General features: G+C 35.7%; 1 protein-coding gene across 1 annotated transcript in view; it reads left to right on the top strand.

The window, feature by feature from the left end:
* The window catches only part of LAMA2 (laminin subunit alpha 2), a 509,807-nt gene that overhangs the window by 445,951 nt on the left and 39,022 nt on the right, over nt 1-24,834 (top strand). The window contains exons 48-55 of the mRNA XM_026454995.1: nt 22-101; nt 1,147-1,280; nt 3,337-3,496; nt 7,171-7,295; nt 11,280-11,442; nt 12,117-12,261; nt 20,471-20,609; nt 22,312-22,323. Coding sequence (XP_026310780.1) covers nt 22-101; nt 1,147-1,280; nt 3,337-3,496; nt 7,171-7,295; nt 11,280-11,442; nt 12,117-12,261; nt 20,471-20,609; nt 22,312-22,323 — 958 coding nt within the window. The remainder of the gene's footprint in view (nt 1-21; nt 102-1,146; nt 1,281-3,336; nt 3,497-7,170; nt 7,296-11,279; nt 11,443-12,116; nt 12,262-20,470; nt 20,610-22,311; nt 22,324-24,834) is intronic.

A 24,834-nucleotide genomic window follows, 5' to 3' on the forward strand; every position in this document is an offset into this window, starting at 1 on the left:
ACAAGCCAGAAATCAAGAAAGGAAGTTACAATAATATTGTTGTCAATGTAAAGACAGCTGTTGCTGACAACCTCCTCTTTTATCTGGGAAGTGCCAAATTTGTAAGTCTAATATTCAACTTTTCATTAGGCTGCTGTATGTGTCTAGCTAGAGAGTAATCCAAAAATGTGTGGAATCCAATAACATGGTCCCCAAATGGTCTAACATAGGCGTTCAGATTTGAAAACCTCAGCATCTTACCTCACAAAATTCTGAAGTGTCAAATTAAGTTAGAAGTCAAATGAAAGGAAGAAAACTACAGTATTTAGTCACATGTACCTTCATTTGTCAGTATATCATTGTTTCTATTAAATTATACTTTCAGATCCAGTGATTTAAGAACGCTAATGAGAACAAAGCTATTTTACTTACTTTTTATTTATTTATCTTATTTACTGTTCAAACTAAATTATAATAAACTCTTCTGTTAATGAAATGAAAATAGCAAAGTGTGTACTATTTTTTTTTAACCAATGAAAACTCTTCTAACTTGTTTTGAATTTGTGACCTGAACTAAAATAACACAGATTATATCGACAAAAGCCCACCCGTAAAGTTCTAATTTCTTCCATTTGAAGTATTTGATTTTGCATGCATGGGGATCTTCCAAAATGAATATGACTTCTTAACAAATCAGTCATGGTATAAGTCAATATTTGCCATTTGGGTAAGGAATTCTAGGTTAATTTGGGAAATAAAATCATAGCTGCCCCCTCAAAAATGTCAGTGTCCTTGGTGAAAATAATAATGGATTCTGAATTTAAATATTTGTTTTTATCTTTACCATAAGTATCAGAGTGAGAAAGGCTTTGGTCTCAAAATTAGACTTAATTAGAATTGGTAAAATTAACAAACATGCCTGAGCATTATGGACTTTTTTTTTTTTTTTTTTTTTTTTTGCTTTAAGGATACAAAAATAAAATATTATTTTAATAATGTATAATAATAAATAATATTACTTGACAAGTATTATCATGAAGCTCCTAATTATTTCACGTGTCTGCAAATACTGAAAATCAGAATTACTTACTGAAAATCGCTCTGCTTGTCTCCTCTTTAAAGGTGCTTTATATCTGATTCTCTTGTTTTTGTATTTCTCTGAACTAGATTGACTTTCTGGCTATAGAAATGCGTAAAGGCAAAGTCAGCTTCCTCTGGGATGTTGGATCTGGAGTTGGACGTGTAGAGTACCCAGATTTGACTATTGATGACTCATATTGGTACCGTATCACGGCATCAAGGTAACCAACTTAATAAAGATTAAGATACTTAAATGACAGAATTTTGAAGTAGTTTCCCAGTTTATAAGACAACTCCTATTTCCATTTCAATAAGGTAGCTGTGTATGTATGTAGACACATGTGTATGAATTTTATGTTATACGTATACATGTCTGGGAGTGGGTATGTTTGTCATACTTGTTAGGAACTGACAAACTTTCCAGGTATTGACCAGAGGACCCAGTCCATTTCTGACCCCTTCATCTTGTGTCTGTAGGAATTTGGGGGCGTCACTGTCTCAGGCTTCTTATCTCGCCTGTAAAAAGCACTGTCACTCATTCTTATGCAATACAAGCCAAAGCATAAGAGCATCATTATTGCCTGTCTTTGGTGTACACAGCTCCTCTTTTAGTCTACATGGCCACCATAGAAACATGCAGTATCAAAACACTGAAATTCGTATGTAACATATCAGGTCCACCCTACTTAAAATGGGAAATAATCGAGAGTTGATTCAGTTATTCTATCTTTGGAGCTTTAATGCAATTATCAACGTCTAGTGTGATATAGATTACTTGTAGAACTATCCCTGTCTTCAGCACTTCCCTCTCATTGTCTCTTCTTGTTTTCCCAATTCTCAACTCCCTGTTAAACCCAAAGCAGCTAACAGTTGAGAGGTATGGTTACAGGCCTAGGGCTGGACATGAAGCTGATCGGAGATAGAGAAAACTTAAAGAACTGGTAATCGTTGACTCTGGGTGATAGATACATAGAGTTGCATTCTGTTTGTAGATACTTAAGCTTTTCCATAATAAAAAGTTTAAAAGAAAGAGCCATGTTCAATGACATGTGCTGTAGTCCCAGCTACTTGGGAGGCTGAGGCAGGAGGATCATTTCAGCCCAGGAATTCAAGGCTGTGGTCATGATGATCGTGCCTGTGAATAACCACTGCAGTCCAGCCTGGGCAACATAGCAAGACTTCATCTCTTAAAAAAAAAAAAAAGTTATAAAAAAAAAAATGAGACGCAATATTTTTAGTTCGTTTTAAGCAAGTTTTTCAGCAAAAGTGTGTGTGCATGTGAGAGAGAGAGTGACAGAGTGCTTGCATATTTAGTGGTGTTGAGGGAATTAAGTACTTAACCAGGTTTAAGGACATTTATACTCATAAAGTACAGTTCTTCTTTCAGAAAAGATACATTCTGTTAAAGAAGGTGAACCTTATTTGATAAATTCATTCTTTTGTTACCATGTATTTCACTTAACACTGCATCCTCAAAGATAAAAAGATTACCAAAATGAGACAGCAGGGAGAGAAATATGACACCGAAGTTTTATTATGACTGCTTGTCTCAAAAGAGAGACCAGATTTTCATATTTAACAGCTCATGGAAATCAATCACTTAAAAAAGAAAATGAAATAAAATGATAATAGCTTTCAAAATTCTGTTAATTGAATTTCAAAGTGAACTTCTATGCAATTTGTACACTGAAATCTGAAGGGTGGATATGGTACTATACATTAAGATACTGTGCCAAACAACAAAAGATATACCATTCTAGGAAGACTACTTCAACAAACTGGGATCCAAGATATTATAAAGAATTTTAGGAGAAATCATGCAGCTTATGATATGGAAGGGTGGTTCATTTGGGGTCCACTTGCTGAATTAAATTAGACAAAATGCTGAAAGTAATATAAACTTGCATAAATTGTATGTGTTGGTAAATAATAAATTATGTAAGCCATAGGAAAAAGACTTTCCACTTAACCATAGCAATTCCATCAATTAACTGCTGCTGTGTCATTTCATGTCGATGAACAGACACAGAATCAGGATATGGTGCTCACTGGTTCTAGTTGAAACTGATGTGAGTGTTCAGCCAAGATCAGACTCTGAGTATTGATTTGAGATCTAATGAATTTGGAATGTTAGAAACTAAACAGCCAGTTTTTTCCTAAATTCTTAAAAACAAGTCTTTGCATTTTATATCTTTTAAATCTGGAATTACCAGAAATGTGATGCATATTTCATTTTCTGTATGGTCCTCCCCTTCACTTCAACACGTACCCTTGAAGAACTGGGAGAAATGGAACTATTTCTGTGAGAGCCCTGGACGGACCCAAAGCCAGCATTGTACCCAGCACATACCATTCGACGTCTCCTCCAGGGTACACTATTCTAGATGTGGATGCAAATGCAATGCTGTTTGTTGGTGGCCTGACTGGGAAATTAAAGGTAATGTGTTCATCCTCCTCCTGTTCTATTTCATCTTTGTTGATATCTCTTGACATAATTGCTTCAGGAGAAGGTATGATAAAGCTCTGTAAAACTTGACCACGTTTTACTTAACTTGCATTTATGAAAATATGAATTTATTTTGAGTAAGAATTTTCTTCTTTGAAGATTCAACCTGGAAACACAATATTTTTAAGCCTATGTGTGTTTATTTAAACAGCTGTTGTTTTGTCTTTATCTGTGGCATCAGTTTTGTGTGTATTCTTGTTTTAGTTGCCTCAAGAGCCAAGTGTTTTTTAAGTATACCTGATCTTCTGAATCGATTTATGATTTATAGATATGAAATGCTATAAAGTTCATACTCACATCTAATTAAAAGATTTATGAATACTTTGGGAAATATCACAGGAGCTATAAGCTTTCAAAACATGATCTGGTTTAAAGTTTTCAAGTTGCTCTTATTCTTATACGGTGATGCAATTAATATTCATAATTGCTTCATGACAGTCCTTGCACATTTCAAATTGCAGAAAGCCTGCCTTTTAAAGAAGGTTGTGTTGATTAAATGGAATTAGGTGTTGGGAAGCCACTATGGATGAGACACAGGAGCACAACCAAATATAATGGATAATCCTGGGATTGTCAGAATCATTCTGGGATGAGATTAGTCAGAAAATGTGAAAAGCCAGGGTGACCCCAAATTTATGAGGACTCAGCCTTCATATAGAATGAGGTTATTTTATTTGCTTTGAGTATGAGATGTGACTCTAAAGTATGAGAACTGATTCCAAAACCACACACTGAAGTTATCCTCATTTCTTAGAACTTCATATAAATGTATATGGTACATAGTTATATATAGTCATATCATCAACTTTCTCTCCTTCACAGATAGATAAATACAGGGACAGCACACAGTAGTACAAACGCCATGAATTTTGAAATCAAATCTAGGTTGAATTTCCTTCTCTTCCACTTACTAAAATATGACCTTAGACAAGTTGCTTAAACCCTTGGGCTTTGGTTTTCTCAACTAGAGAAGAATGATAAAAATATCTACCTTGCTTGCATATTGTAGGATACAATAATACATTTTTTAATATGCTTATAACTCTTCTTATATGTTAAGTAATGTTCTCAGTAGTTTACATGAATTAACTTGTTTAATTTTTACAAAAACCCCAAAAGGTATGTCTTAGCCTGTTAAGGCTGCTGTAACAAAAATACCCTGGGTGGTTTATAAATAAACAAACATTTATTTCTCACAGTTCTTGAGGCTAAGAAGTCTGAGATCAAGGTACCGTCAGATTTGGTGTTTAGTGAGGGCCAGTTTTTCATAGAAGGAGCCTCCTTGCTGTTCTCACATAGTAGAAAGAGTGAACAAGCTCCTTTGGACCTATTTTATAAGGGCACTAATTCCATTCATGAAGGCCCTGCCCCTCACCACCTAAAACTCACCTTTCAAATGCCCTGCCTCCTAATACCATCACTTTGGTGGGTAGGATTTTAATATATAAATTTTGGGAGGGACACAAACATTCACACCACAGCAAGGTAGATACTAATATTCTCCTCATTCTATAGTTAAGGAATCTGAAGAAGAGAGATGTTAAATATCTTGACCAAGGTCACACAGTAATTAGCAGAGCTGGGATTTGAACACAGGTTAACAGGCACAATAGTCTTCACTCGCAACATCTTGCTTCGCTGCCACAGTGAATAGTGAGACTGTGTGTATAAAATATATGGCAAATAACTGAGATGTGGTCATCACACCTTAAATTGTATCTTAATAATTATTATGCAAATGTAATTGGTACAAAAGCAGCATTCTGTCAGTCTCAGAAAAAGGAAGAAAACATGAACAAATGAAATCCACAGAAAACCTTAAGAAATCATTTTGGCCAAGAATTTCAAGGCTCCTGACACACCAGAACATGAACCAAAAGCTGAAAACAACTAAATGAACTTGCTGATGAGAATTCAAATGAGCAGGAAAATCTCTCAAATATAGCTTTTCAGGATGCGAGAAGAAGCAGAAAGCAAGCAGAATTCACAAGTAGGATAATCAATCTCTAGAAAATTAAGAGGTTCAGACTGATGACAGAGCATTGCAAGGACGACTCCAATGTGCAAGTCAGGGGCTCCGATCAACAGTCTTTCTATAAGGCTGTGCAACACGTGGTCACAGCAATGGGAAATGTACATGTTGATGGGTTTAACCTAAAACTATAGCAGTAGGCCATACCATACAGCCTAGGTGTGTAGCAAGCTATACCATCTAGATTTGTGCAAGTACTGTACACTCTATGATTTTTAACTATTCAGTAACTGATTTTACTATTTAAAATTTTAACTAGTCAGTAACCGTTTTCTTACATGTGTTCTGAAAACCAAATGAGTCAATGCACTGTTTTTCCTAGATAATTTGAGTAGATATGGGTTCACTTTGGCACAAAGTTTTTAAAGTTATAGGCACCAGAATATAGTACAATCATGTGTCACTCAGTGTCAGGAATACATTCCGAAAAAGATGGAATTAGGCAATTTCTTCAATGTGCAAACATCATAGAGTGTACAGTACACAAATCTGGATGGCACAGCCTACCACACACCTAGGCTCTATGGTATAGCCTACTGTTCCAAGCCTGTACAGCATGTTACTCCACTGGATACCGGAGGCAGTTGTAACTCAGGGTAAGTATTTGTGTATCTAAACATAAACAAGGTACAGTAAAAATACAGTATTATAATTTCATGGAAGCACCATCATATATGTGATCTGTCATTTACCAAGACATTTGTAATATGTCAACGCCTAAACAGTTGTTTAAATTTACAACAAACTTCTCTAGGAGGGACCAGGTCATTCTCTGTCTTCATGATTGTGCATCAAGCCTAAGACCTTTCCTGTGAAAATGACACCAGGATTGAATTTGTTCAGATTATTTATTGATTCTCTATTTGACTCCAGGCCCCGTGCTGTGTATACAAGCAAACAACACCAACGTGGTCTCTTTTCTTACAAAATTGCTTACTTTTTCTTCATTCCCTTGAACTCGAAATCTTCTTGGCTGTGAACAGAAATTTAAAAATTTAGAACAGCACTACCATAGAGTGATTTAAACAAGTGCTTTTACAAAATCTCTTCTATGTCATCAGCATGTACCCTTTCTTCAGATCTCAGGGGAAAAATCTTTGTGTATGCATGGCCCAAATTTGCCCAAAGAAAATTAAGTAGGAGCATTAGCATTTATTGAACACCCTCTGTATGTCAGGCACTGAGATTGGTGCCATAAATAAATTATCTAACTTTATTCTCACAACAATTCCACACTGCAGACAAAAGAACAGAGTTGTGGAGAAGGTCAGCAGTTCACCTAAAGTAAGAAGCTAGGAAGTGTTTATTTACTGATGATGAAAACTGGTATAGCAAAATGTAATCAGCATTCATTGATTACATAGTTGAGCTTTTCCCCTGTTGTTGACTCATCCTGGAGTAGCTCTAAGGATATAGATATAATATGGTGAAAAGATGAATATGTACATATGCCAAAATATCAGAAAGAATGGATAATGATCACTTTAGCTTCTGCTGACAATAACTCTCATGAATAAACCAAGATTATTTGTGAAATTCCAAATTCTAACAAATACGGTATTTCTTTCTGCAGAAGGCTGATGCTGTACGTGTGATTACATTCACCGGCTGCATGGGAGAAACATACTTTGACAACAAACCTATAGGTTTGTGGAATTTCCGAGAAAAAGAAGGTGACTGCAAAGGATGCACTGTGAGGTTAGTTGAGATGAGGACTCTCCCAGATCTGTCCTATGCATAATAAAAGCTTCAATTTTTATTGCATAATATTCTATCATCATGTGGATGATTTAGAGCAGGTTTGAAACGATTATGCTCAGAGGTGGAATTACCCCAAAACTAATGAATCTTCAAGTCCCTGCTTGCATTTGTGAAGGCATATTTCAAGGCCCTGGGAGGTACACTAGCAGTACATTTGCATAGTCATATGTTTTTATAAAATTTGCAAAGGTAAGAGATTTTGACTACAATCAGTTAAGTTTCCACTCCAGTGTTCCTTCATGTCGAGGGGGGTTTTAGTGTCTGTGAGTAACTCATTGTTATAATTTTTTTTTTTTTCCTACAGAGAGCTTTCCCCAAATTGATTAAGTTTCAGGTCTTCCTGAGCATGAATTCACTCTGTTTATGTTTATAACAAAATTAGAACTCCAGCCCAGGTTTTATGGTTTTTTTATTGACACATAGGATCCTACAAGCGCTTCAAGTGGAAACCTATGGGATTTAATGATTCTGCTTCAAGAGAGAAGGGGAACAAGGGGCCGAGATAGTCCAGGAGGAAAGTTCCTAATACATGTCCTCAATTATAAGATAGAGGGTAGAATGAATAGGAATTTGAAAATATTAACATCCTATCATACTAAGCATGTGTAGAGAATAAACATTTTTATATAAAAATGAATAGAGGATATAAAATATTTAGCTAGAAGTAGAGGATTTCTCAGCATAAAAATCTTAGAGCCCACTGATCACCCAAGCCTAAAGCAATTTTATTATATTAAATTAAAACGATAAAACATACTTTAAATACCTGCAGACTTAACATGTCATAACAGCAGCTCAGAAACCATTAAGTACTAAGGAGTTTGTGTTATTTTCCATTTAAAGGACATAGATATGTTTGTAGGACCCAAATCCTAACAGAGTACACTTCACATTTCCTTCTCTACATCTCTACAGTTTCATAGAAGAAAGTAGCCCCAAAATATTCTCCATCTAAAAGTCTTAACTTCCAACTCTTTGTTTTCTTTTTGACATCATGGACTTGTCAACATGAAATTGAGGATAGCTTGAAAGCCTGACCCATTCATTGTTTAAGATGATTTTGTCAATAATCTTCAACAAAATCTAACATGGAAGGTTTTCTGTAAAATTCGTTCAATACATGAAAGACAATGAAGCCCATATTAATATTCTGCTACTCACAAACAAACACCAACTTTTCCCTAAGCATTTTTTTTTTGGTAAACTTCTAAGCAGGATTTTCAAAAGCCTATTATCAACAAAACATCTAAGGCATTTAAATATCCATTCAGCAGTGCATGTCATGTGAGACTATAACATCACTAATTAACAATTCTGCAAAGATTTTGCGCTTCAACATATAAAGCATTATGCTAATTTCTGATAAGAGTATTCCTGTATATACATAGGGTGTTTTGTAGCTTGCAGAGATTCACACTTACAACTTCTTGATACTAGAATGAATACAGCCTAGTCCTAGCCATAAAGAGACATAACCAAGAAGGGAGGAAAAGACAAATATTAAATAGTTCAAATATCAGGCATAATACAAATCCCTTTACAAAGACATATTCAGAGTATACTACAATTGCCCACATCAGATTAAGGGCATCATGATCTGCTTCATGGAGGAGGTGACGTTTGAAATGGGTCTTGACCTGAGGTAAGAGTCCAAAAAGAGGAGACAGCAGATGAAATGTGAAGAACATTCTAATTCCTGAAACCAGTAAGAGCAAAGGGAGGAAGAGTGGGCAGCTGGAGTGTTTTTAGAAAAGAACAAGTGTGAATCCAATCATACAGGACTGGCAAATGGGAGAATGATTCGGGTAAGCTGCAGTGGCCACATAGGTTCATACACAGTTCTTCCCAGCATAATCATGGTTTCTTTTCTACCCCATAACGGTAGCTGAATGCAAAGTAAACCAACACAGCTGAAGACACCAACCTCAAAGTACTGTGCCACAACACAGCCTGTCCACAGTGCCCATTCACCCATATGCCTGCCTTCCGCTTGATTTGGCCAAGCACGCTATCTTGGAAATGTTCATGGCCCATGTGTTTTCCGTCATTGTGCATTTTTGCCCCATTGCTAACACTTGGCAGTGTCAACCTTTTCTCATACCCCTTGCCATCAAACTATCTTCGCATTTTCTTTTTAAGGTGAAGTGATACGTATACTGAAATAATACTATATTTTTTAATGTTTTAGTGTGTCGTTTTGAGCTGTGCTAATACTTTGATCAGGATTGTTATTGTTTTGTGAGTTCTCTAATTACATAGTTGTGTAAGTTTTTAGAGGTCGGCCCCAACCCTATTTTCCCATAAGCCCTGTTATTTGTTAGAATAATTTTCAGAGAACTCCTGGTGTGTGTTTGTTTATTTATTTGTTGTTTTCAGGAAAACACTTATCACATTTGAACATAAAGAGCAATCATTCCTACTAAAGAGCAGGAGTGATTTTATGGAGAAGATGTAAAAATGAGGCTAAAAGAGGTAGACTAAGAAAATGTCATAAAGACCTTAGAATGTCAGTTTTAGAAATTTGCATTTATTCAATAGTCAGTAGAAGAGATAAAATTGTTGTTATGCTTTAGAAAGAGTAATCTGTCAAAGATATTTTTGAAAGTGTATCTTATTTTTCTCACACTTCTAAAATTCACATTAAGATTAAAGTAAGGGGGAAAAAAGCTGCTACAAGTAAAATGTAGTTACTTGAGCATTGAAATGATATTTTAATAGACTAAGCCCCAGTAGTCACCTAGTTCTTGTTAACTAGAGTTACATGTGGAAGAACATAGTGGCTCCAAAATAGCATAATTAATCTGTACTAACTTTACCAGACATCAAGGTTCAAAAGAGAAACGAAAGGCAAGTTAAGAAGCTTAGTGTTTATTAATTATGAAAGAGTAGGTTTTTTTTTTTTTAGTAAATGTATTCAGAATGAATAGGATAATTCTATTCCACGTTGAAATATTACAGTATATACCTTGAAGGACTCATATTTTTTCTCATCTCATAGTCACCAATGCAAAGCCAGACTTATCTTGTTTCTTCTAGTGTTTGCTAATGAATTAAATGAAGTGGGGGGAGCTACAGCTCTGTGTTTAGCCACTCCCAGCCCACAACTCTTTCCTGCAGATATCCCCACAATCGTAGTAACATCAGACAGATAGACAGGTAGATAGAGAGATACATAAAAATAGCCTCATGTTTGGAAAAAATATTTTAAATGTTGTATTCACAAGACTTATCTTAGATATTCATTAATTATGCACCCAATATTGATTAGACATATATATTCTTTGTGAGGCAATTTGCTATACTAAAATCTTTTTCATTCCACAAACATCAACCGGATTCTAGGATCCAAGTACTGTACTATGTGTACTAGATGTTTTGAGTTTGTGCCTGACATGGGACCTAGCCCATAATCTCTTAGATGGTCTCATGAAATTCACATTCTAGTGAAGGAGACAGATAAAAAACATACAAATAAATACAGGCCTCCTTCATTGTCTGAATCTAATTTGTTCCAGAAAAACTTATTGGAAGGCAAATATTGAGAGAGAGTAGGATCCTATATAAAAGAAATGTAATAATGTATTCTCAGCCCATCCAGAAACCCCACCATTTTGCTCAAATACCACTAAGACACCCTTAGGCTTCAATATAACTATCTACTACCAAGTACTTCTACAAAACATAAAGCACTTAAAAAAACTGATGACTTAGTTATTGCACACCTCATGAAAGGTGAGAGATGGCTTTTACTTATTCTAACACGGTGGCAGTAGAGATGGAGATATGTGGATGGAACGAAGATGTATTTAAGATATTTCCTGCCCTACAACAGCCTATAATCTCACTGCTATTCAATGATGTGTTGAATAATGACAGACCAAATAGATATTATCTGATTCACGTGAAATGTCTCCTTCTCAGTCCTCAGGTGGAAGATAGTGAGGGGACTATTCAGTTTGATGGAGAAGGTTATGCATTGGTCAGCCGCCCCATTCGCTGGTACCCCAACATCTCCACTGTCATGTTCAAGTTCAGAACATTTTCTTCGAGTGCTCTCCTGATGTATCTTGCCACACGAGACCTGGTAAAGATCATGTGCATAGCAAGAGTTTCCATGATTGAAAATGTGTTTGCTTCTTTTATCAGTTATTGGTAAAATTATCAGTTATTTTCTAAAAAGCTTGGGATGGCTGTCTGGCAGCCAAGAATGGGTGATACAGATAGTGCTTATGTATTTTCACTAATAACTTTAATCACAGACACAATTTAATTACTATTTATTTTCGGTACAGCTCCCCACATAATCCTTTAAGCAATACATCCGGTAATAATTTTTCCCAGCATGGAGCCATGCAGCAGCAAAATGCTTCCTTAATCTTCTTTCAGAGACCTAAGTTGAAAAGGAGATTCTAAATATTCTTTGGCCTCATTTTTTTCTGGTCATTATTTCTTAATGAATTCTTTCAGGGAACATACCTTTTGGTTCACTTAATGTGTTTTCAAATGAACTCACATTTTACTACTGTAACAAAAGAGTATGTCTTAGAAATTTGGTGGTGACCATTTGCATCATAATCTCACAACCACAAAAATTCAGAAAATAGTAACACCAATTCTATTTTCAGAATGTATTTCTGTAACAGAGCAACATATTCAGCAATTTAGCCACAAGACCCTAATATAAACCCCACAAAAAAGCCAACACTCATCTATTTCTCTGTGTATCTAATCACTGGTGTATGTTTACTCTATTAATAGAGAGATTTCATGAGTGTGGAGCTCACTGATGGGCACATAAAAGTCAGTTATGATCTGGGTTCAGGAATGGCTTCTGTTGTCAGCAATCAAAACCATAATGATGGGAAATGGAAATCATTCACCCTGTCAAGAATTCAAAAACACGGTGAGTTTTTACAGTAATAATGCAATATGGGCCTTAATCATGCAATCCAGAGTGCACATGTACCTGATCAAGAGGAAGATTCCGTCTATCATTTTAGCTACTCACGAGTTCAGTGAAAAATTGATACAGTCATTTTTTTGGCTTAGATTATAGGTGATTTGGGTTAAACATGACTGACTGAAGAGCCAAATGCTTCTCTATCATTTTCTTTTGAAACTGAGAGCTTAATTTGAAAGCATAAAACTGTCTTACAACTTGCAAAATTATATCCTGTAATATGTTTGAAAAATGTTGAGTGCTTTCCTTTTCTCCCTATTCTGTCAAGATGTTTCCTTTAAAGTGGCCCACAGTGGAATCTGTAGGGGTGGTAGGGCATAGTTATCAGTTCTCTGCTCATTTAAATTGCCAAACATTTGTATGCATGCAAGTAAATAATTGATCAATAGTAACATGACATGGTTATGATTCGGGGACATTTTAAAACACTTCCCCAAATGTTGTTTTACCTAATCACATAAGCAGGTATTTTGTTCTCAAACTTTTATGTGGTCACGGACATATATATAAAAGATCTCACAACCAAGACAGAAATCCAAGTCTATTAGTTCTGAGTGTCGTACTATTGCTTTTTAAGTATATAATTGCAATAATTCTGTGTAGTATGGAATTACCAATATCTGCAAATGAAACTTCGTTACTTCTGCTAATATAAATACACTTAATTAATGTTGCCAATGCCAATGTGACATTTCATGAAAATTTAAATTTAACTTTGTACCGTCTTCCCTTTCTGCATTTAATACATATCTGCCAAGCACCTTCTAAGTTCCATGTAAGAACTAAATGAAGTTCTAAGTTCTTGCCTTCAAGGAACTTGCATCAAATTGGGGAGATAGACAAGTATCAATGGTTAGAGGTTAGAGAGCTAATTGCTCTGATAGAGATGTGTGTAGCCAGCGAGCAATCTCAGAAGAGAGACACTTGAGTGAAACAGAGAGGTCGGTTTCCACTGGAGTGCCCCTGAGGCACAAGCTGGATGAGGAGTTAGCTGGATGAAAAGCATGTATGGACATTTCAGAGTATTGAAAGTCGTGTGAAAGCCTGGAGTCATCAGAGAGCACAACACATCCTTTTCCAGCTGCATTTCCAACAGGAAACTCTAGAGAAACCCCTCATACGGGACAAAAACTGGCTTTACAATTCTTTATTTTGGAGTGCTGCTGCATACATTGTTCCTGTGTAAGAGAGGCACAAGGCACATTTGCATGTCAGAAGCTCTGTGTAGTCAGTTGTTCCATAAGAAGAATGTTTCGCTGTTTAATCCAGCATTTCCCAAATTTATTTAATCAGAGAAATCCTTCCATTCCTGTAATACTAGCATTCTGCTGAACACACTCTGGCGAATGCTTTAGTTTAGTAACTACAAGTGAATACATAGCTACATGGATAAATGTTGGCAGGAAATTATCAGCAGGGGCCAAGTGATGACAGAACCAGTGCATAAGAGGACATATGAGCTAAGTGAGTGAGTTTCAACTTTATCCTAAAAACTACAGGGATACAGAGAATAGTACAAGTTTTAAGAAAGAGTGTGATATCGTAAGATTTGTGCTTTAGTAAAGTTTCTTTAGCAGCAGTTTGGAGATGTGTAACAATCTAGGATGCTACGGAGTCTGGTGAGCCTAGTGTCTCCCCACCAACTTCTCTTCTATAGTAGTAGAATAATAGATTTAAAGAAAGAAGAAAAAGATGGATATGCATTATAAAAGAAAAAAAGACAACCTAAATGTCCATCAACAGATGATTGAGAAAAAATGTGGTATATATACACCATGGAATAATATGCAGCCATAAAAAAAGAAGGAAATCATGTCTTTTGCAGCAACATGAATGGAGCTGGAAGTCATTATCCTAAGTGAAATAACGCAGAAACAGAAAATCAAATACCATGTGTTCTCACTTACAAAGTGTGAAGCTAAACAATGGATACACATTGACGTGAAGGTGGAAACAATAGACACTGTGGACTCCAAAAGGGTGGAGGGAGGAAAAGGGGTGAAAGTGTAAAAATCACCTATTGGGCTGAGCGCGGTGGCTCACGCCTATAATCCCAGCACTTTGGGAGTCCGAGGTGGGTGGATCACAAGGTCTGGAGATCGAGACCATCCTGGCTAACACGGTGAAATTCCATCTCTACTAAAAATACAAAAAAATTAGCCAGGAGTGGTGGCAGGCGCCTGTAGTGCCAGCTACTCAGGAGGCTGAGGCAGGAGAATGGGTGTGAACCCAGGAGGCAGAGCTTGCAGTGAGCCAAGATAGGACCACTGCACTCCAGCCTGGGCAACAGAGCGAGACTCCAGCTCAAAAAAAAAAAAAAAAAAAAAAAAGTCTCTTGGGTACAGTGTTCACTGTGTGGGTGATGGATCCACTAGAAGCCCAAACTTCACTCTTGTGCAATATATCCATGTAACAAACCTGCATATGCACCCCCTGAATCTAAAATTTTAAAACAATAAAAATAAAGACATTCAAAACACTAGGCTGAATTGGCTAATGCTATAAACTCTAAAGATAATAAGATGCTTGGTTAATGTATAGTGTAACAAACAGGGATAAAATGATTCAACAACTTAGGAGAACAATTTTTATAAATGGTCACCTTGGAAATGCTAATTTCCATGATCAGTCTGTTATCTCAACTTTTATTCTAGCCAGTAAAACAAATAACCAAAAGATCTGTGCTCTGAATCAATGTTAGTCAAAGGTCAAGTTACAGAATTATATAAATTTGAAAGTAGTTAAAAATATGTTTTAGGTTTACTATAACTCCAACATTCCATCAATTCAGAAAGTTCTTCCCCCAATAGGTCTAATTTTTCCAGATTTTACTAGAGCTACTGTTACTGTTACTTTTACTACTTTGTGGTCCAGAAATCAGAAAGAACTTTCCTTTATCCCAGCCTACTCAGTATCTTCTGTTACATTTCTGGTTCCTAGTTCAATTATTTGACACAGTTGGCTGATATCTTCTCATTTTTAAGTCTTCTCCTTGGTTTTCAAATTGACTCTAGACTCACATTGCTTTTTGCCTTTCTGAATATTCCTGTCAAATGCACCAAGCAGTCATTCTCACTTTTATTTTGGGTATTAATGACATGAATCATTCTCCTTACTTCTCTAATGTATCTCCCTGGTGTCACCATTAAAAAGAAATTAAGTCCTATGAAGTTCAGTTGTTCAGAATTTTGATTCTCAAATTAGACTGGGAACATCTACCTTCTCCTGCCCATGGTTATTACCCATTCTCTGTATTTCTGGTGTCTCACCACAAATTTCTCAGATTAAACAGGTGAAATTTTTTATTATAATAAAACTATAGCTGTTCTGTTTTTCCACATGCATTCTCATATATCCTCTATATTTTCTCTGATACTTTTAAAGTATTTTATTACTATAGCAGGTCAGTTAATATGTATTAATTTTTCCTTATAAAAAGAAAAGCATTGAAGCCCCAATGGGAAAAGCAAATGTTATAAACAAATAATTCACAAAAGAAAAATGCAGACTTCTTATATAAAGTTGAAAAATGCAATCTGAATAGATTACAAGCATATGGTCCTTGACCTGCAGTAGCATATCCAAAGATCACACTTAAAGCAGTAAAATCTGAATTTAAAAGGAAAAGAAGAAAGGCTTGGCAAAATAACCTTACTACCTGCTTTGATAAGATTAGCTCTTATAGGACACATTTATTAAATATCAACTATACATCAGATACTATGCTGGATCAGTGAAGATGCATAAGGTTCCTACCCTTGAGTAACTTACCTGCTGCACAAGTAGCAAATTACCGTATCATTTAGGATACAGTAAATACCAAGGGAGATACTATGGAGGGAGAGAAATAAGGCACTACCTGAGCCCTAAGGCGTTTTTTTGGTTGTGGGGGTAGGAGAGGTGGAAGCAGTTGCAGGACGATCCAGGCCAAAAAGCATCATATGAAAAGATAAAGATGTACAAAAACATGGATTATTTGCGCAGATGTTGCGATCAGTTTGAATTACTGGAGTTTAAATTTCAAAAGAGTGATAGAAGATAATGCTGGGCATGTTGGCAAGGGCCAGATCACAGGAAGCTGTTTAAACTATGTGGAGGAGTTTGCAGTTCATCCTGATGAACTCGATTTTAAGTAGAGATGTGACAGGGTAATTTCGACTTAAGTATATTAGTCGAGGTGTCAATGTGGAAGATATATTGTCAGAAGACCAAACTGAAGACAAAGTGAAAAATTAGGTTCAATAATAGTCCAGGCAGGAGGTAAATGATGCTTGAAGTAAGAGTTGCAGTGGGAATTGACATCAAAGAAATGCAGAATAAATCCACCATATGATACCACTACACAGTTATTAGAATGACTGAAATTAAAAAGACTGGCCATACTCAGTGCTGGCAGAAGGTGGAGACACTGGAACTCATACGCTGCTGCTGAGGGTATATAGTGGTATAACATTGGAAGAGGTTGGCCATTTCTTAAAAGACTAAATATACATCTACCATACAAACCAGTCATTTCACTCCTAATTATTCACCCAAGGCACATGAAAGCATATTTTTATACAAAGACTTGTACCAGAATGCTCACATTACTTTTATCTGTGTTACTTAAAAACTGTAAACAACTCAAATATCCATCAGCAGGTAAATAGATATATATAAATTGTGGTATACTCATACTATGGAATACTAGTCACCAATAAAAAACAAGGAAGTATTAATATAGGTACAAAATGGATGAATATCCAAATAAGCAGACAAAAAAGCAAATTTAGGCAGACAAAAAGAGTACATTTGTATAAAATTACATGGAAAATGTAAACTAATCTATAGTCACAGAAAGCAGAGGGATGCTACTTGTGAATGGCATATGTAGGAAAAGGCAAAAAGGAGGGATTACAAATGAGCATAAAGAAACTTCCGGGGTGATGGATATGTTCATTGAGTGTGGTGGTGGTTCCACAGGTGTATACATATCTCCTAAAGCATGCAGTTATTAAATTGCATGCTATAAACATGGTTTAAATTATAGCATGTTAATTATTCCTCAGTAAAACTGTTTTAAAAGTAGGACAGATGTTAAAGGTATTTAGGAGAAGAAATTAGTGAAGCTATTGATTGATTAGATGTGGTGAGGAAGAAGTCAGGATGACTCTCTAGTTTAGTAAACTGGGTGGGGGGGGTCATAATATCAACAATAAAAATGTAAGTTAAGTAATACAGATTTGGGAGTTAGATGATAATTATTTTGATTTGGAATGTTTAGCTTTAAGTACGCAAGGAAAATATAGATGATGGTGTCTCACCTGTTGAAAGTGAATTTTTAGGCAAAAATCAGGTCCAAGCATACATACATTTAAGTCATCAATACATTGTCAGTAGATATAAACTTGAGTTTGCCCAGATGGCTAAAACCTGAGATGGGCAAAGGAAGGGATATTATAAAACATCAACATTTTAGAAGTGTTCAAAAATAGATCCCGGGGTAGGAGATTGAGAATGAAAGGTAAAAAAAAGCCAGAGAGCTTGACATTATGGAAGCCAGAAGAAATTTCCCATAAGGAAGGAAATGCTAACAGCATTAAATATTGCATAAACATGGATTCGGATAAAGCTTAAAAGGACTCCACTGGGTTTGGATATAGGGAGGTCCCTGAGGACTTTAGCAAGACCAGAGTTCACAGAGTAATGGGAGGGGAATTGAAATAAGGCTCCAGCAATGTGGATCATTGCTCCTTTTCAGTGACCAGATTACTTGTTTTACAGAATTATTCTTAACTAGTTGGCAAGAGCAGTGTCCCTTGAAATTCAAGTACAGTCCTTCAGGAGTGTTCCCCACCTTCTTTGAGTCAGTTACAGAACCACAGTCCCTGACACAAGTGTGCCCTATCCCCCAAATGCATCAATAAGGAAGCAAAGTTGAGAACACTCAATTAGATTTTCAGTGCATCAAGAAAGAGAAAAAAGAATAATAGCCAAAGTAAAAACACTTAGCTTATAACAACTCTGCATTGATGATAAAATATTTGGTAAGTCCCTACTCTATTACTTAATAAAATCCTGATTTCCCTACCTCCTTATAAATCACATCTGAACCCATCAACTGAGAAATTTTGTGTTAATAGCCTACTTTTCTATTCTGTAAAGAAAAGAAATAGGGCATGAAATAAAAGCAAGCGTTAGCATTTACTAGTATTTCCTGGTAGAACCCACTTCATCGCTATCACTCATGAAGGATAGAGCAAAGCACTTCCTTTAAGTCAGTAAAAATATGCCATCCTGTCTCTCTGCCAAAGTTACCTTTTGGGCCAGTGAATTTCAGTTCAATTGTGTTGCTGCTCTTTAATCATTTTTTCTTAGAATGATCTCTAAAAATGCATATATTCATTCATGGATAAGGAAGAAAACTACCTCCAGTCACTGGCTTGCCTGTGATAGAGAGGCAGAATCTCATTTTCAGACACCATTAAAATACCCACCAGGTCTGCAGAAAGAGACTATTTTCATCTTCCAGTCAACAGCCCCATATGAAAATGTCTTTGCAGATCTAGATAAAAAGGAATGTGTATGAAAAAGTCTTGAAAACAGTTTTATAAATCTATTTTCTTTTAGCCCCCAGTCCAGTCAAGGAGATATATGTGTATGAAACTATGTATACAAACATAATAAAATAGGTGTGTGAAGGTGATTCAATTTTAAAATCTTAACATGCTAACTATATTTAGTAGGACAATTATTCTTTTAGGTATTTTTCTTGTTTGCTTTTAAGTCTGGTTTGAAGTGTTCATTGGTTTGTGTATTTTATTTCGGTCCTTTTTTAATAAGGCAATTGTATTTGATTTTACTGAAGATACATCTTTTTGAAATGATAGAGCTATAAACTTCAAGGGAATTTTGGAATTCGATGTTTCTCTGTGTTTTCCAAAGAACACTGATTCTGAAAGATGATGGGTTGAGTGAAAATAATATTTCATGGTCAAATAAATTTGGGAAATACTTTTTGCTCTATGTCCTTCTCTAGGAGCATTGCATTGTATATTAGCATGCCGAAAGATCTGGGCAGCCATAAAATTAAGAAGATATATGTTTAACTTTGTATAACCCAGTATTTGTCATATTTATTTGAGCCAGGAACATCCAAGAAACCAGCATCCTAAAGAATAAACATTTAGAAATTCCCTTATAACCCATTGGTTCAAATGCCCACTTTCAAACCCTTGCTATTTCGGATCCTACATCAGATAAAGGTTTACAGGCCAAATCTGTCATCTTAAGGAACTGATGTCAATATGCATCAAGGATGCATATGAAGTAGTTAAAGGCTGGATCCAAGGAATTGTGGTAGAAAAGCGTGTAATTCAGAAGAAACCTAGCTTGACCCCTAAGAAGGGGGCGGTAGTGAGGGAGATCAGTGAGATAAGGAGTTCCTGTCTGTTTTCTAAACAAAGCAGTTTGAACAGAGAAGTTCCTCGTCTTTCCTTTTTTCTATCTATTTCTGAATTCTTATCTTCATTACGTTAAAAGTACCCTGAGAGACCCAAAAGAAAAGCAGGAAGGCATGATGACTATACTTCTGTCACAACACTTAGCATCCCAGTCTAAAATGTAATTTATAGTAGACCTGGATCCCACAACTTCTGTGTACAACATCCCCTTCCACTTGCATGTACAACCATATTTTACAACAGTAACACTTTGCAGATGAGTCTAAATCCCAGCAGTTTCGTGGATAGTGAAACTTACAGAAAGAGCCATAAATTAGACGTGTTTCTAATTAATTATCTGATTCCTAATTAGATATCTTTGTTATTTAGCATTTTTTAATCTTGCTTTATTTTCTAACTACTTATGTAGATTATAGAAAACTACATCAAATGGATCTTTGATGTCCATTTATTTTTATCTCTTTTATCTTCATTGGTTTGCCTTCATTGATGTTCAAGCTATTATTTTCATGCTCTTTGGGGGATAGTTTAATAATGTATTTTATTGATGTTATTTCTGTAATTATTAAATTGCTAAATATAGTGCAAGTGCTTGAGAAAGTCAATGTTAATTCTCGAATTAAACCAAATTTGTCTTGAAGTAATAATGATGATACAGATGTGGTTGATATTGCTCAAATAAAATGTTAAATGTTCTATCTCCTTTATAGCCAACATATCGATTGTAGATATAGATACTAATCAGGAGGAGAACATAGCAACTTCATCTTCTGGAAACAACTTTGGTCTTGACTTGAAAGCAGATGACAAAATATATTTTGGTGGCCTGCCAACACTGAGAAACTTGAGGTAATTTAGTTTATAGGTAAAGCTAAGGATTAAGTTTTAATTAAATGACCACTTTGCTCACTAGAGTTCCGAAGCTTAATTACAATAGGAATGTCATATAACCCTTGGTTGCAGAAAGGCTTAATCAAAAACATCATGTTGCATGTTAGAACAACACCAGGATTTAGAAACCAAAGGACTAATTTGACATCTTTGTTGAAGAGATGGGTTGGAGTCGCTGTTTCCTTTATATGCACCTGCTGAAAAGAATTATGAAAGTAATTAAAGGTAGAAGCCAGAGTTGAATATGAATCTTGTAATTGCTGTTCTTCTTGTACATTCACTGGAGATAATGGCACTCTGACATTGCTTAGTGTTCTGAAAATTAGTCAGTGTTCCAGGATGCTATGAGTATAACCTATTTTATTGCTAAGCATTAGCATCATAATGGTGTATTGGAGCTTTCCCATATGCCTAATACAAGAACTATATTAGTTGTTCTCATGCCCATGCCAACATTTTTTTTAATTTCACATATGCTTTTTAGCTAGCGGTATGGGGAGACACATTTGCTTCCTAATTTAGTTAGTTCAAAAAATAAAGTAACTAAAAAATGTCAGAAAATACTCACGTGCTATGTAGTTAATTTACTGCTCATTATAAAACATAAGATAGTCTATAAGGATGGTATTTGGTGCTCAATAAATGTTAATTAAACTCTAATTAGAATGGGATTAACTGATTTGGTTAAACCATAAGAGTTTATTACAGACTACCATGTTTTTAATTTTTTTGTTTTGTTTAATTAGTTTGGTAGTTTTTAAAGGGTATAAAACTTCTGTCTAGGTGTTTCTACTCCAAAAAGACAGATTATGATTGGAAAAATCCCAGAATTTTTCCAGTGGAAAAATTCACTAGGAATCCAGTGGTTGTTCAGATCTAAGATTTGCTTTACAAGATCATTAACTATATATTATTGAGTGAATTAAATACAGCCAAACTAAGGTTATTCAAATCTAGCTTCATTTATTCTAGTAATGATTTTAATTATCATAAAATAATTTTAGGAATTACCTATAAAGGCATGCCTGTTAAATTCTATAAAATCTTATAAATCTGAATCTGTTAAATGAATCTTTATCACTAAAATGTTTTTACTTTCATGGTACAGCATTGCATAATTACAGTATAGTATTTCCATAGTGTGGTACATTATTTCAAAACAGCTGTTAGAGATATGTTTGTGATTGATAAAGGAACCAAACATTCATAGTTACCTGCTATTTTGCCTGCAGACAGGTTCTCAATATGACAAAGTGCAAAAGATGTGGTAAACAAATTATTTTTACATGCATTGTTAAGCTCAAGCTCTTTGAGAGGCAATATTTATAAGCCATTCATGAACACTACAGAATAGTGACATTGTACATTTCCCATTTATTAGATTGATAAGAACAAGTACTTTAAATTCATATTTCAAAGTAAAAATTTTCCAAGTTGATAGTGTGAGCTATGGTCATATTTTGATTCTAATTTCACTGCCGTCAAGGGCATATATCTATTTTTAGTTCTGTTGGAGCTTTTGCATTTCTTTCCTTTGTAGATCCCTGTGAAATGATCTTTTTAAAGATTTATGATTAAAGTTTATTGTTTTACTAAATGAAAATGTAATTATAAGTAAATTGTTTTTATTTTTTTTTTCCCCCTCTTTCCCGTTACCTAGTATGAAAGCAAGGTAAAATTTAAATTTATGCATGCCTTCTTCGAGTGCATGGGTTGGGTAAATGTGGCTTCTTAGATAAAGCAGCCGTGCAGAAACAGAGCAACACCAGTACTGCTTTGTTCATAGTATGTTTCACGAGCAAGCCGTGCACTCTGTGAGAGTTCTCCTGCTGCCCCTTGCTGGCCAACATTCTGCTGCTTACCCACCATCAGTTGGGCTGCAATTTGAGTTGTCTCACCAGCAGTGATGAGATTTGCTCTGCTCACTTGTTCAAACATCTGGGCAGAGTGCCCCTGGTAACCAGCAGCACACACTCAAAAGGCAGCTGGTCAATTTCTGGTACACAGTCTAGTTCTGGGGAACACAGGAAATGGACTCTTGGGTTGAACCCCGGGCCCTGGCCTCCCTAGTGCCACGCTGTCTGCTGAAGAATCAAACTGTGCTCTCACATGCTTACCACTGTCTTCTTGCTTTTTGCAGACCTGCAGATATGCAAACATTTACACAGCCTCTGCACCTCTTGTCAAAGCTGTTTATGTATTGACATGTTTATTTAAAACTAGCTATGGTGCCAGATGAAGGAATCTCTGGAAATACTATATTTAAAATAAGTATTTGTGTTAATAGTAAAGAAGTGTGAGATAGTTCTAGCTTCTCAGGAGCATTTTAATTCTTACTAGCATTTGCATAAAAGCTGTGAGCAATGGGCCTCACAGCCATAAATGGCTGACCAAACCTCGGAGATGTGCAGGGCTGGTATCCTCGGGCTAGAGCTAAAGCCTGGTGTTTTGGCATTTCAGAGCCCAGCTGTGCCAGATTTCTGGAAAGAAGATAATAAAGCCAAACTGATCCAAGAAAATTTTAAAACCAAGTCTAGATTTTTAATAAAAGGAATAGAATATACAGAAATGAAAGTAGAGGAAAATAAACCATGCGTTTTATCATGATTCAGTTGTAAGACCACCTGTGCTACACTTGCTGAGATAGCTAAAAAGTGAAGGCTGGCTTTCTTAGAAATATATGTTCATAAAACTCTAGGATGGCATTGTGTAGGTTTGTAATTTTGCCTTTGAGTGGTGACCCTCAAGAAACAGAGACCCGTTGTTACCATTGAGTCCGGTCACCTTATGTGACTATTTATCCCCTGTAATTGTCCTAATATTGAGGTTGCTAAATCATATTTTGGAATGGTTCTTTGTGTTTCTATGAAACAATGAACTATGTAACTTATAGGGGTGATTTACTTTATTAACAAGACCTCTGAAAAACATGGTGATAAATCAGTCTTTCCATAAAGGAAAATATGGAAGCAAGTGAACACTGTTAATGAAATTCACCATTCTCTTTGCATTATGCAAGAAAAATATAAGCGAAATTCTCGCCCTACAGTTGGACATGTTCTTTATAATAACCAACTGACTGAACGAAAAGAAAACCTTGAGAACAAGGAAAACTTATCAATGAAAATAAAGAAGTTCCAGAAAGGAGCTGGGGGTGGAAACAGACATGAAATAAATCACCTGATATACACTGCCAAGGTCTAATTTGTTTCTCCACCTATTTTTCCTCATGCTATGTGTTTTTCCTTAAGATAAAAAAGGAACTTGGCATCATGGGACAATGAGGAGAGAATTAATCATCACCCTATCAACTACAATATATTGATGCCTACTGGACAGCTTTTACCGATGCTGATTAACACCACATAAAGAATTATCTTTTTCACTTCTGTATACTTTCACTATTCAAAATAGTAGCCACAAGTCACAGTAGCTATTTAGTTGTAAATTAAGTCAAATTAAATAACAATAAATATTCAGTTTCTCATTGAGACAAGCTACATTTCAAGTCCCAACAGCCACATGTGGCTAGTAACTACTGATTTGAACAGTGCAGAACAGACAATATCCATCATCACAGAAAGTTCTGTGGAACAGCACTGTTATAATTAAAGAAGTATCATCATCACTGACATTCTGATAGCCTTTGTTTGTTGAGCACTTACTGTGCGCAATGCTACTCCTTAATTTATTAAACCTTTGCAACTTGATCATGTAGATACTATGATTACTGTTATCGTGCCTATTTCACATATAAGAACACTGAGTCTTGGAGAACTCAGATCACTTGCAACATCTGGACTCAAGGGCAAGGACTTCATTTTCTAATCTGCTGACACACTTGCCCCATTTTATGAAGTCGTATGCAAAAGTAAACATTCAAGTGTAGACTGAGTATAAAAGTCATTTTTCAAATTTATTGAAAAAATGTATGGGTTTTTGCATTTGGTTGCTTTATTTTGTTATTGTTCTAATATAGAATACAGACTTTGGGGTCAATCTGTAAACTAAACTCATCTGTTTTAAAAAAAAAAAGTATTTATTTTGAGACAAGGATCTCACTCTATAGCCCAAGCTGGAGTGCAGTGGCATGATCATAAGTCACTGCAGCCTCAGCCTCCTGGGCTCAAAAGATCCTCCCTCCTCAGCATCTCCAAGTAGCTGGGACTCCAAGCACACACCA

This window comes from Piliocolobus tephrosceles, chromosome 5, assembly GCF_002776525.5.
Source record: "Piliocolobus tephrosceles isolate RC106 chromosome 5, ASM277652v3, whole genome shotgun sequence".
Taxonomy (NCBI): domain Eukaryota; kingdom Metazoa; phylum Chordata; class Mammalia; order Primates; family Cercopithecidae; genus Piliocolobus; species Piliocolobus tephrosceles.